The 14,598-nt window shown below is 41.8% G+C and overlaps 1 protein-coding gene across 1 annotated transcript in view; it reads left to right on the top strand.

The window, feature by feature from the left end:
* Nucleotides 1-14,598, top strand: part of CTNNBL1 (catenin beta like 1) — a 171,676-nt gene that overhangs the window by 134,048 nt on the left and 23,030 nt on the right. The window contains exons 12-13 of the mRNA XM_006764492.2: nucleotides 11,574-11,671; nucleotides 13,919-13,999. Of these exons, the coding sequence (XP_006764555.1) occupies nucleotides 11,574-11,671; nucleotides 13,919-13,999 (179 nt within the window). The remainder of the gene's footprint in view (nucleotides 1-11,573; nucleotides 11,672-13,918; nucleotides 14,000-14,598) is intronic.

Genomic DNA, 14,598 nt, shown 5'->3' with positions numbered 1-14,598 from the left:
TATATATGGAAAAACTTATGTTTTTGTTTCTCTCTCTCTCTCTCTCTCTCTCTCTCTCTCTCTCTCTTTCTTCCTCCTTTCCTCTCTCTCTCTCTAAAATTACTAAATACATTTTAAAAATTACAAAAAACATGAAGAAAACAAATTACCCTCAGTCCATAGCTCGTCAATTGTGAAGCCAGTACGCAAACCCAGGCTGTCCTGCCCTCATGCTATTCTTCCCTTCCTTTCCCAGCAAAAGCCTCTGAGGTAGGCAGGTGCTTACTATTTTGAAAGAACATAGAAGTGACAGGAGAAACTGACAATGGACAGGACAGGATGGGGGAGCAGTGGGATAGGAAGCTCACAAATTAGCCGAGGTCAGATTGTTCACAACACTGTTGTTGGTTTAGAAGGCTTTAATGAGGTTTGACTGTGTGCATGTTTGATACAGTTCTCACTGGCTTCATATTTTGCAGTGTCAACACAGCCTATAGGATAATAAAAGGCTAATATGCAAATTGTACCTTTGACCAGAGAGCAGGGCCGGCCAGCCAACCGCCAGTGGCCTCTACCCCCGGCTGGCCCCACCCATTGCCCTCCCCTTCCGATCAGGGGTGGGGCCGGCTGGCCAACCTCCCCTTGACTCCTTCCCCCACCCCAGATTGGCTCCCCATCCCCCCACCCATGCACAAATTCGTGCACCAGGCCTCTAATTGGTGTATAAAAAAGCCATAGATTTCTGGGTGTTGATTTTGTATCCTGCTACATTGCCAAATTCATTTAGTAAGTCTAGTAGTTTCTTGAGAGAGTCTTTAGGGTTTTCTATATACAATATCATGTCACCTGCAAATAATGACTGTTTTACTTCTTTTTCAATTTGGATGCCTTTTATTTCTTCTTGTCTGAGTGCTATGGCTAGCACTTCCAGTACTATGTTGAACAGGAGTGGTGAAAGTGGGCATCCTTGTCTTGTTCCTGTTTTTAGGGGAAATGGTTTTAGTTTTTGCTCATTGAGTATGATGTTGGCTGTAGGTTTGTCATATAAGGCTTTTATTATGTTTAGATATGATTCCTCTATTCCCACTTTGCTAAGGGTTTTCATCAAGAAAGGGTGTTGGATTTTGTTAAATGCTTTTTCTGCATCATTGATATTTGTCATATAAGGCATTTATTATGTTGAGGTAGAATCCCTGAATTCCCACTTTGCTGAGAGTTTTATCAGGAAAGGGTATTGGATTTCATCAAATGCTTTTTCTGCATCAATTGATATGATTATGTGATTTTTGTCTCTCAGTTTGTTTATGTCAGGGGTCCTCAAACTACGGCCCACGGGCCACATGCAAATACAAATATTGTATTTGTTCCCGTTTTGTTTTTTACTTCAAAATAAGATATATGCAGTGTGCATAGGAATTTGTTCCTAGTTTTTTTAAAGCTATAGTCCGGCCCTCCAACAGTCTGAGGGACAGTGAACTGGCCCCCTGTTTAAAAAGTTTGAGGACCTCTGGTTTATGTGATATATCCATTTACTGATTTGCAGATGTTATACCAGCCTTGCATCCCTGGTATAAATCCCACTTGGTCATGGTGTATGATCTTTCTAATGTAATGCTGAATCTGATTTGATAGAATTTTGTTGAGGATTTTAGCATCTATATTCATCAGGTATATTGGCCTGTAATTCTCTTTCTTTGTGGTATCTTTATCTGGTTTTGGGATTAAGGTAATGCCGGCTTCATAGAAAGAGCTTGGAAGTGTTCCTTCCTCTTGAATTTTTTGGGAATAGTCTGAGGAGGATAGGTTTTAATTCTTCTTTGAATGTTTGGTAAAACTCCCCTGTGTAGCCATCCAGACCAGGGATTTTGTTTTCTGGAAGTTTTTTGATTACTACTTCAACTTCATCGGTAGTGATTGGTCTATTCAGTTGTTCTTTTAAAATTATTATTCCTGATTGAGTTTTGGAAGCTTGTATTTTTATAAGACTATGTCCATTTCATCTAGGTTGTCTGGTTTGTTGAAGTAGAGTTGTTCATAGTATTTTTTTACAATCCTTTGTATGTCTGTGGGTTCAGTTGTAACTTCACCTCTTTCATTTCTGATTTTGTTTATTTGGGTCCTCTCTCTTTGTTTCATGGTGAGCCTGGCTATAGGTTCATCAATCTTGTTTATCCTTTCAAAGAACCAACTCTTGGTTTTATTGATCTTTTGTATCATTTTTTTGGTCTCTGTTGTTTATTTCCACTCTGATCTTTGTTATTTCCTTCCTTCTGCTTCCTCTGGCCTTTTCCTGATGCTCTCTTTCTAATTCTTTAAGTTGTAGGGTTAAATAATTTATTACCATTTTTTCTTGTGGGTTTTTTTGGTTTTTGTTTTGTTTTTGGTTAGGCCTGTAGAGCTATGAACTTCCCTCTCAGGACTGCTTTCACTGTGTCCCATAGATTTTGGATTGTTGTGTTTTCGTTGTCATTTGTTTCCAGGATGCTTTTTAATTCTTCTTTGATTTCTCTGGTAATCCAATCATTGTTTAATAGCATGCTATTTAGCCTCAAGTGTTTAATATTTTTTCATTGTTTTTATTGTACTTGATTTCTAATATTATGCCATTGTGATCTGAGAAGATGCTTGATATGATTTCTACCTTATTGAATTTGAGGAGTCTTTGCCTGTGTCCCAATATGTGGTCTATCTTTGAAAATGTCCCATGTGCACTTGAAAAGAATGTATATTCTTTAGCTCTGGGGTGAAATGTTCTGAAGATGTCAATTAATTCCATCTGATCTAGTGAGTCATTTAGGATTGCTGTTTCGTTTTGCTGATTTTTTGTTTAGAGGATTTATCCAGTGGTGTCAATGGGGTATTAAAGTCCCCTACTATGATTGTGTTGCTGTCAATCTCTCCCTTGATGTCTTCCAGAAGTTTTTTTATGTATTTGGGTGCTTCTGTATTGGGTGCATATATGTTTACCAGAGTTATATCCTCTTGTTGAATTGCTCCCTGTAGTATTAGGAAGTGCCCTTCCTTATTGTTTGTTATGGCCTTCATTTTGAGGTCTATTTTGTCAGTATTGCTATCTCAGCTTTTTTTTTTCTATTTCCATTTGCCTGAAAAATTTTTTCCCATCCCTCCACCATCAGTCTGTGTGAATCCTTCGTTCTGAGGTGGGTCTCTTGTAGACAACAGATATATGGGTTGGACCATACTTTTTTAAAGAATGGAATGGGAAATTCTAATCCATTCTATTCTTGACAAAAAAAGATACACACAGAAACTGATGGGAGTGACTGCCAGTCCAGTTGTGCTCCTCTGGAAAGACCTCCGATCTGGGTATACAGGTCATGGGTTCTTAACCAAGGAGCCTCCTTCATGGAAATGTTATATATATATATATATATGAAGAGATAGCATGCATAAGGGTCCATCGGATTCTCAAAAATGTCTGTCAGTAGATCTAGATTCCAGTGGCCCAAAAAATTACTTTTGACACAAAGAAAATAACATCCCTTATCAGAGCTATTGTTTCTATACTCAGAACTCCAGAGAAGTTGAATTCTAAGATTTCCAGTTCTCCCTGCTCTGAAATTACAGAACTCTTAACTGACCCTAGAGAATCAACCTTTTAGTGTATAACCAGGGGTCTAACCCATTGCTAATTACCCTTAAGAGGCCCTGAAGAGATTTGAGTTGGGGGAAGACTGGACCAGAGCCTCCCCCCACCCCTCCAAACCTCCTTAGGCAGTTTCACTAATTAGTGTCTGAGGCAGCCAGGTGTTTGACTACTGAGCAGGACACCCAGCAGGCAGGGGTTCACACTGGCACAATTTCAGGACTTCCTCTCTGACACTCTACCAAGGCCTCTACCTCCCTACGTAGTGACTTAAATGTAGATTTTCTTAGCCTTCCCTCTCTGAAGGGGATGTGGAGTGGTGGTGGTGTGTGTTCGTGTTCTGCTCTTCCTGCGCCCTGCTGGAGAGGTTGTTCTCCGCAGTGGAGCCACTACGTTTACCTGGTCTGTGTTGACTACTCCATAGCTATCCTTCACCTCCATTTTATCCCGTCGAAATGACAGAGTAGCTGAGCAGTGTTGGCCAGCAGATAAACCTGTTATCTCTCCTGCTCTCTCTGCCAGCAGCTCTCCCATCTTTTTGGTGCTTGAAAAATTGACACCACCTTGGGCTGAAATCTGTTCCTAGGGAAGCTACATTTATTAGTGACTAATGAAACTGTGTGTGTGTGTGTGTGTGTGTGTGTGTGTGTGTGTGTGTAAAACTTGGGGTGGCTGAAGTGTTTTCCTATCTGGCAGGCACTGGTGATGGATGGCCAGCCCTAACACCTAGAGAGACAGATGGAGGGAACATAGGCAGCTTCAGGTCTCCTGAAATTGACAAGCTGTACTTTACTTAAAATCCCAAACAAATAGGTAAATGACCTTTGCTCTTAGAATACCACTGCAATTGATTAAGGTATCTCTGCTCCAGGCTGGGATAAGCTATGGAAATACATGCTGATATGATCTAGTGCCCCCCTAAAACAGATTCTTCTGTATTTTACATTTTCCTTTTGAGAATTACAGCTCTAATCCCCACTTTGTGCCCCATCCCCTGACTTGTTGAGGTATATAAAGAACATTCTCTTTCCAGCTCTTTCTCATCCTTCTTAATCAGCAAGATTAAAAGAGAAAATGATTGAGAAGTTCAGTATTTGTGGAACTGCCTAAAACGCAAAGTCTCTTCTTTATTTGGACTCTGGTAGAAATTGCTTCTGGAAAAAGTAATTCCATAAAAGAGAGGGGTGGGGGGTTATATATTGACATCCTATTCCATGTGGCCTTTCGCTTCATTTTCCTCTCATTAAACTGTTTAATATTTTTTAAATTTACGTAGTGCCTATCTTTTGGACACAGTGAGCCCCGCATGACGCAGGTTTTCAGACTCACATGGCTTAGTTTCTGGTCTCTTTTACCTTCCTTTAAAAGCTTTGATGATTACCTTTTTTATGTATGAAGCATGTAATATAGTATGAAAAGCTTACAGTTCACAGTCATACAACTTGGGTTCAAGTCTAAGCTCATACTACTTACTCAAGGACATGACCTTACATAACTTAAAAACTTCTCAGAGCTTTGGATTCTACATTTATAAAATAGAGATGAGAATAGTACAGGGGTGGGCAAACTTCTTGACTCAAGGGCCACAATGGGTTCTTAAACTGGACCAGAGGGCCAGAACAAAAGCATGGATGGAGTGTTTGTGTGAACTAATATAAATTCAAAGTAAACATCATTACATAAAAGGGTACGGTCTTTTTTTTTTTTTTTAGTTTTACTCATTTCAAACTGGCCGGCTCCGGCCCGCGGGCCGTAGTTTGCCCACGGCTGGAATAAGTACCTTTCTCATAGCTTAGTATGAGGATTGGGAAACAATGGGAAAATTGTATACAGATTCAAATAAGCCTACTGTCATAAATACACAATAAAAATGGTGACAGTTATTACTGTGCCCTACTTACTTTCAAATAAGAATTTGAAGCAGCTTACAGCAAAACAATATGGTGGTACTAAATCTTAGCTTTGAATAAGAATTTGTCAAAAGACAAATGTCTAACTGGAGAAAATATTTGCAATATATATGACAAAATGGTAATATTCTTAATTTATAAGGGCCTCATAGAAATATAAATTGGCAAAGAATAAGGCCAAGCAATTCACACAGAAAGCAATACAAATGGTCAGTAAACATCAGAAAATGTGCTTAACCTTATTCATGATAAGAACAAAAACATGCTAATCAAAAGAAGATCCTGTTTTTCACCCATCAGGTTGCCATAATTTCTAAGTTCAATCTGAGTGAGGATATGGGAAAACAAATATCTACACTAATAAAAGACAAAGATGCTAATTGACCATACCTTTGCTACACCCATCAGCCAATCAGAAGAGTATGCAAATTAACCCAACAAAGATGGCCGTTAAATTTGCATACTGCAGGTGAGGCGGGACAGCACAATCCGCCGCCCACCCCGCCGCCATCTGGGCCTGCCATCTGCAACCTGGGTCCCTCAGCCCAGCCTGCACCCTCTCCAACCAGGGACCCCTTGGGGGATGTCTGACTGCCGGTTTAGGCCCAATCCCACAGAGATGACCAGCAGTCGGACATCCCTCTCACAATCTGAGACTGCTGTCTCCCAACCGCTCATCTGCCTGCCTGTCTGATTGCCTCTAACCCAGGGGTGGGCAAACTTTTTGACTCGAGGGCCACAATGGGTTCTTAAACTGGACCAGAGGGCCGGAACAAAAGCATGGATGGAGTGTTTGTGTGAACTAATATAAATTCAAAGTAAACATCATTACATAAAAGGGTACGGTCTTTTTTTTCAATAGTTTTATTCATTTCAAATGGGCCAGATCCGGCCCGCGGGCCGTAGTTTGCCCACGGCTGCCCTAACCCCCTCTGTCTGCCAGCCTGATCACCCCCTAACCACTCCCCTGCCAGCCTGATTGACACCTAACTGCTCCCCTGCCAGCCCGATCGCCCCCACTGCCATCCCCTACTGGCCCAATCGCCCCCACTGCCCTCCCCTGCCAGACCAGTCACCCCCAACTACTCTCCCTTGCTGGCCTGATAACCCCCAACTGCCCTCCCCTGCAGTCCCGGTTGCCCCCAACTGTCCTCCCCTGCAGGCCCAGTTGCCCCCAACTGCCCTCCCCTGCAGACCTGGTCGCCCCCAGCTGCCCTCCCCTGCTAGCCATCTTGTGTCTGCCATCTTATGACCACATGGGGGCATCCATCTTGTGTGAGAGTGTGATGGTCAATTTGCATATTACTGCTTTATTATATAGGATAGTTCCATACTTCCATTCTATGTGTGGAGTGGAAGCATCGTTGGTACAGCCTTTTGGGAAGACAGAGAGAGTGAAAGTATTTGTGTCTTTTAACATTCTATATATCAGTACCTTTTTACTCACCAATTCCACTGCTAGGGATTTACCCTAAGAATATACATGCAAAAGTTGCCAAAATTGTGTACTTGAATATTTATTGCAGCATTGTTTATAATAGCAAAAACAATACAACCAAAAACTGGAAACCACCTAAAATGCCCAAGATTGAGGCACAAGTTAAATTACGACAAGATTCGGTGGAATTATAGCTTTAAAAAAAAAATGTGTCCTGATATGGAAAGGTATAGTACAGAATATATGGAAAATATATATATATTATAGTTTCTTCTCTGAAAATGTACACAGTATACTTTCATAGGTTATTTTTCTTGGGAGAGAGGAATAGGGTAGTGAGAGGAGTATGGGAAAAGAAAAAATTTAGTAGATGCTCAATAAGTATTTGTTGAGTCTATTTTATACCTTTTTGTATAGTTTGGTTTTACCATTGCTTTTATTTTAAAATGTATTGGTAGAGAATAGAGGGCATCAATAAGAAATTGCTTCCTGTGGTTGAGTTTTCTAATAGCCAAGGCAAAAAGGAAACCCTGATAAGAAGCACAAAAATTCATCAGGAAGAAAACATTTTTCTGATCCTGATTCTGACCTCTAAAAGAAATACTAGTGTAGTTGCCAGGATTGGTCTAAACTCAGAATCTTGTCTCTCTACAGCGTAAAATTTGTCGGTGGATTCTTGAAACTTTTCTTCATGGTTTGGCCTTTGCCCATCTTACTGCCCTTCCCTCCCCTTCTCCCTCAACCCCTTGAATGTGGCACTCCATCCACACTGGCCTTTGCATATATTGTTTCTTCTGCCTGGAATGCTCTCTCCTATTTGCCTAGCTGTTGGCCATAGCTGGGTTTTGCTTGTTTGGCACCTCCAATGGGAATCCATCTAGGTCAGGTATCCCTATTCTGTGATCCTCAAGTCTCCTATGCCTACCTCACGGAAGGAGCTTGTCATACTGCACTGTAAACCAGGTATTATTTTGTTTGCCCTCTAAGTAAAGAATACCTTAAGGTTAGGGATATTGTGCTGTCTGTCCTGGGGCCCTGAGCACTGAGTGCTTGCCTGGCACAGAAAAAAGTGGTCAGTAAATGATTGAGTGATCTGAAGTTTTAGTTCTACCTCTTTCGCCAATTAGCTGTGCAGACAAGTCACTTCTCTGAGGGCCTCACTGGTTTTACCTATACAATGAGAGACTTGGCCCAGATAATCTATGAGAACTTCTTTCCTCAATGTTTGTCAGCTTGTCCTGTATATTCATGGAAATTGTTACCAGTTGTCATGATAATTTCATTTTCAGAACTGAGCTTGTTAGAATTCACTGCATTTATTATGGCCTGTCCTGCATCTGTTCACCAGCTCAAGAGATCACAGCCATATTCTAACTTGGCTTGGCCCCAAATTGCAGAACTGTTGTATCCCCCACTCCTTCTTCCTCTAGTCTTCTCTCCTTGGCATACAGAGGTCAGAGGACTTTCCCTGACATGTACCTCAAAGGCCTCCCTTTCTTATCTTTCTTTCTCACCCTGTGCTTAGCTATCTTGGTTCACTGATCTTACCCTGGGTTCATGATGTTGTTTACCTTCCTGTGAAAACAGTGCCTGTTCTGTCCACTCCGCCTTCTACCCTCACCCCACCCTTCTTCCTGTTCCCTGCTCCCTTCCTTTTGTTCAAGATGAAGATTATACCACCTCAATCCCAGCTTTACGTAAAAGTTGAAAGATATTGGGTCTTATGAAGATATATTTTAAGAAAAACTTTATACTTAAAAAAATTGAATCTACTGATTAGAGCTATCCAATAAAAGCCTAATATGCAGGGGGGAGGTTGGGGGATAATGGGGGGGATGAGGACACATTTGTAATACCTTAACTAATAATAATAATAATAATAATAATAATAAAATAAACTTTAATTACCTTTAAAAAAAGCCTAATATGCAAATTGCCCCCTCAGGCAGTCGTTCCACCTCTGGCTATGACATGCACTGACCACCAAGGGGTAGCGTGGAACATGGTGGGCGTTGGTGAAGTGCTGCGACTTCTCACCGGCTACCTGGGGGCAGGGGTGACAGGATGGAGGTGCAGTGAGAATGCGGGGTGTCTGCCGAGCTTGCACTCACCCCCCCTGCTACCCCACACTCAGGTACCTTCTAGGAGCCCGCCCCCCACCCACATAGCATCTTCCAGGTGAGCCGGGCCGCAGCCACTGGGACTACAGGAGAGAGAGTGCTGCCCGCCCATCTTCTGTGCGGCACTGCTGGGAGGCCCAGAGGCCCATGCTGTGCCCCAGCCTGCGGCATCTGGCTGTACTCACCGCATCTCCGCTTATGGACTTGGGCGCCATGATTCAGGCAGAGGGGGGGCCCAAGTGCTGCCCAGGGCCCAGAGGTCAGCTGGGACCTGCCCTTCCATACCAGATGCTTGTGCTTTGATTGCTGGCCAGGCCTAAGCACCACACCCATGCACGAATTTCTTGCACCAGGCCTCTAGTTTTATTGAAAATGGTAGCTCCATTAATCTCAAATGCAAAAAAATATACAAAAGGGTGAAAGTTATTTGAAGGCATATCCAGAATTCAAGAATGGTTGGTTGGTTTGTTCTGTTCCCTGCCCCACCACCACCACCAAAAACTTGTATCGAGAGCCTGCTTTCTTCCCATTCACGCAGCAAGTATTTTTCAAAGTACCTACTACGTGTCAGGCATTGTTTTAGGACCTCGGATATAGCAATGACTGGAGCAGACTAAAATCCCTGCCTTTGTGGAGCTTATATTCTAATTGAAGGGAGGCAGTGAACAAAATAAATAAGTAAACATAGTATTTTAGATAATGCCTGCTAAAGAAAAAGAGAGGGAATAAGACTTGGGAATAATGTTGGGCATTGCATTTTTAAATAGGATAGTCAAAGGAAAGCCTCATTGAGGAGATGACAGTTGAGTAAAAGTAGACTTGAAGATTAGGCCATGCCGATAATCTGGTGAGGAGCATTTCAGGCAGAGGAAATGGCAAGTGCAGAGGCTCAGGGAACATGCCTGGCGTTAGAAACAGCATTTAGGCTGAGCAAGTAGAGGAGCCAGTGGAGGGTATTTAAGCAGAAGAATGATGGGATTCAACTTTAGGTTAAAAAAGGATCATTCTGACTCCTCTATGGAGATTAGGCCAAAGCAGGCAAGAGTGGAAACAGAGAGAGACCCACAAATAGGCTGTTGAATGTTCCAAGCAAGAGATGATGGTGGTGTGGACCAGAGTAGTGACTGTGGGGCCTTAGTAAGAAGAGATGGGATTCTGGATATAATTTGAAAATAAAGCTGACAGAGTTTCCTGTGGTTCATGTGACAAAAGAGAATTAAGAATATCTTTACTGTTTCTGGCTTGAGAAACTGGAGAACCTGGCTGCCATTAACTAGAAGGAAAAAACTATGGGAAACAGGTTTAAGGAGGAAGATTGAAAGCTTGGTTTGGGACATGTTAAGTTTAAAGGATCTTGGACAACCACATAGTAAGAGCAGGCAGACAGTTGCATCCAGAGAATAGGACTGAATTATAGAAACAAATTTGGGAGTTGTCAGCATGTAAATGGTTTTTAAAGCCATGGGACTAAATGAGATCCCCATGGAAGTGAATGTGGGTAGAAAATAGTCTAAGGACTAAATAACTCCAGCATTAAGACAACAGGGAAATGAAGAGGTGGGGAATGCTTCTGATACAAGTGAGGAAATAAAAAAAAAATACAATAATTGTTATCTATGCTACAATAAGAATGCTTACTTGTGACTTTAGTTAATAGTCAAGTGATTTTTGAAAACTCAAGGTAACTTTGGCATTTGAAGATGCCCTTCAGTCACTTATCAAATAGAATATTTATTGTTCCACACCATGTGCGTTTTAGTTCAAAATAAACTTGGCCATTTTTCCATGAATAGACTTTTGCCACTTCCTTTTCAAGGTCATTATTCTTGATTTTAAAAAAATTCTTTTTAAAGGAAAGAATCTCTTTACAGCTGAAGCCTTAGTATACCCTTCAATTACCCTCTTCTTCCCAGGGGTAGAAGAATAGTACCTCATAATAATGCCCATGGGTTTTGTGAACTCAAAAAGCATCATTACCATTTTAAAGTACTTGCTGTCCAGCTGCTTTAAACCTAAAGTGGGGGTGTTAGCTGCACCAGAATGTAATTGGTTGCACTGGGGCCCTATCATATTTCTTATTTAATTCTGGGATGTTTACTTGGGAAAGTGATAAGGTAATTTGAGAATATGATGAACATGTCTTATTTATTCATTATATGCTCGTCTCATGGCCAGTATTCATATTCTTCCTACAGATTATTTCTGTAAAGGGGGGATTAGTTTGAAGTTCTGTTGTGGACAATAAAAATCAATTAATTCCAGGCAGAATAGAGATTCTTAGCTTTGATTCATTTGCTCAACTTGGCCTTGAAGGTATCATCCCTATGAATATATTTCTTGTGCAGTACGAGAAGACCAGTTCAGTTTCCAGTGACACAGTTTAGGCTCTTGTCTTATTAATCAATAGCAGCAGTCAGGGAAGGCCTCCTTATTCCCTTCAATAGAACCAGACCAAGCTTGAAGAGGTAATAATTACTGCCCTGATCACAGCATGTTTTCTTTCCTCCTTCCCAAACCAGAGCATGTCTGTTCGATCCTGGCTTCCCTCCTGCGGAACCTGAGAGGGCAACAGCGAACCCGGCTGCTGAATAAATTCACTGAAAATGACAGTGAGAAGGTGGGTGCTTGATGGACTATAAGAATGGGACCAGACCGCTTGTGTTAGAAGGGCTCTTACCTGATGCAGTCTGAAGGGTGCTGGGTTGATTGTTCCTGCCCTAAAATATCTTCTCCAGCGTCTGGGCCCCATTGCTTTGGATGAGAAAGGTTTGTCTGGTTATTCTGTCTTTCATCTCCAAGTGCATTGCCCTGGGAGTAGTAACATCATAGGGTAGTATCAATTAGCACTTTAAAGGGGGTTTTAGACCCCACGAGAGTAGATTACAATAAGATTGGGGGTGGGGAGGGTGATGAGAGACATCACAGCCGAGTGGCTGAAAGCATGCACTTTGGATTCAGATGTATGGATTTGAGCCTGGTTTTGCCACTTTTGAGGCATGTGCTACTCTGAGCCTCATTTTCCTTGGCTTTAAAATGAAGTCATTGATACCCATCTTGAAGAGTCAGTGAGATAAAGATCAAATGAAGTCTTACTAGGTGGTGGTAATGAAAATGAAGATGATGCTAAAAGAAATGGGAGAGCCTATTCTAGATGGGCTATGGAATATAGGACTGACCATGTAAATGAGCTTAGATAAATATTCTATAGTTATCTAGCATGCTAAACCATACGTGTTTTAAGAGAATAAGAACTATCATTTAGTGGGTGACTACTAGGATTGGGTAATACAGTATTATTCACATTTACAGATAAGGAAATTGACACTTATAGAGACATTATGTGACTTGCCCAAGATCATCCAGTTAAAAAGCAGAACTGAGATTTGAACCCAGGCTGCCTAAGTCCAGAAAGCCTGTGTATTTTATCATACTAGACATAAGTAGGTAATTCCAGATGAGTAAAAATTAAGGACCAAATCCTCCCCTTTTTTTCTTTTTCTTTTTTAATGTTGTTGGGGTTTTGTTTTTTGTTTTTCAATGAATTTCAGAGAGAGGAAGGGGAAGGGAGAGAAAGATAGAAACATCAATGATGAGAATCACTGATTAACTGCCTCCTATACACCCTCTACTAGGGATCGAACCTTCAACCCAGACATGTGCCCTGATGGGGAATTGAAACGTGATCTCCTGGTTCATGGGTCAATGCTCAACCTCTGAGCCACACCAGCCGGGCAAAGGCCCTTTTTAACTTACAATAACTTTCTTTCCTATGTCCAAGGTAAAGCTACATTTTCCCCTGACTTTGGAGAGATTTTAAGACTGTCTGTTTGAGCCGACCTCTAACCATTTTTTCTTCTCTCACTAGCAGTGTAGCATGGTGAAAAGGCCATCAGGTTAGGGCGCAGAACATCTTAGCAATCATGTCCCCTTGCTGACATTTAATGTCTGTGCTTCAGTTTCCTCACCTTTGAAATTAGGGTTGTAATCTATCTTCTCTGCCTACCTTGTCAGGTTTTTGTAAGGCCTAAGGAAATAATAGGCATGAAAATATACGTAAGATCTTAGATCCATAGTTGTTTCCAGAGAGGGTTTGGGTGCAGTCTTCCTGGACTCTCTGATGCCATGTTGAAGCAACTTCAGCTGTTAACCATTAACAGCTCCTGGGTAAACACCAGGGTTGCCAACATAGTAAAGAGATGGGTTAGAAGTCTAGGCTGGCTTCATGGTATTCCTTCAATCTTTCAGAAGTCTTAGGGGAAAAGGAAACTTTTTCAGACCTACTGAGTGTTCCTCAGGCCATGTTTGAAGCATGACTTTTGTTAAGTTTAAAACTGGTTTTTGAATTGTTGCTGAGCCAAAGTCAGGTTCTTTTTAAGTTGCTGAAGGAGTTTTTCTTGCACTCTCTTCTGACTCAAAAGCAACTAAAGAAATTTTACTCAGACCTTTTTAAAAAAAGATCAGCTCTGGGGCAGAATCTGAACATGAAAGGTTTCAGTTCTAAAAAAAGAAAAATTCTGTAAAGTTCTAAGTGAATATCAAGTATGTAACTTCAAGCTCCTTCTCTTTGCACAAAGGGGATTGAAATTTTATTTATTTATTTGTTTATAACAACTTGAATTCATGGGAGTCCTCGAAAGGCTGGGGATGCATCGCGTTCTTTGGGGAATGGGACTGTGTTGCTTTGTTCCGTGCAGCTCTTTAATCCATTCCTGGTGTGTCCATAAGCAAAGCTGATCTCCCATGTAGGAGTGGTAGAGTGGATCTCCCTTTATAAGGAGTGACAGAGATGAATCAAAGCTCCCCCTTCCTTTTGCCTTGACATTCTCTTTCTTTCTCACTCATGCCTATGGAATATCTCTTTCAGGTTGACAGACTGATGGAGCTGCATTTTAAATATCTGGATGCAATGCAGGTGGCCGACAAGAAGATTGAAGGGGAAAAGCATGTACGTATCCCTGCCTGTCTTTCGCCAGCTATTGGCTTGCACTCTGTTTGGATCCCCTGCGCACCTTATATTTACCCGCAGAAAAGGAAGGGCTAAGGTGCCGTCTGCCTTCATATGTCATCTAACAGCTTGCAAGAGCAGAGCTCCTCTGGCAGGAGTGAAAGTCCTTCAGGAGGAAGGCTGTGTGGGATTGAGCCAGGTCTGGCCCGAGTCTGGGGGATCGTTCTAATACCCAGGTACACTGCTGGGACTTGCACCACATTGGCAGCGTGTGCTAATGCACACACTTGCTGGTGTCTGTGGTCATAGGGAAGCATTGGAGGAAGGGTGATCACAGGGTGTAAGAGCTGAAAGGAGACTGCGAGGTTATTGGATCCAATTCCCCCATCCAGAGATGAGGAGCTGGAGACTAGAAAAGGGAAGCTCAGGTGTGTTTCAGCAAAACCCACACAGGTTCTACACAACTGATGCTAATTTTCTTATGCTGATGGTTGCTGAGGGAAATGAAACCTGCTAGTCCAGTGATGGCGAACCTTTTGAGCTGGGTGTGTCAGCATTTTGAAAAACCCTAACTTAACTCTGGTGCCATGTCACATATA

The sequence above is a fragment of the Myotis davidii genome, unplaced genomic scaffold (genome assembly GCF_000327345.1).
Source record: "Myotis davidii unplaced genomic scaffold, ASM32734v1 scaffold38, whole genome shotgun sequence".
Lineage (NCBI taxonomy): Eukaryota > Metazoa > Chordata > Mammalia > Chiroptera > Vespertilionidae > Myotis > Myotis davidii.
Note: the sequence above shows the minus strand (reverse complement) of the source record. Positions and strands in the feature narration are given on the sequence as shown.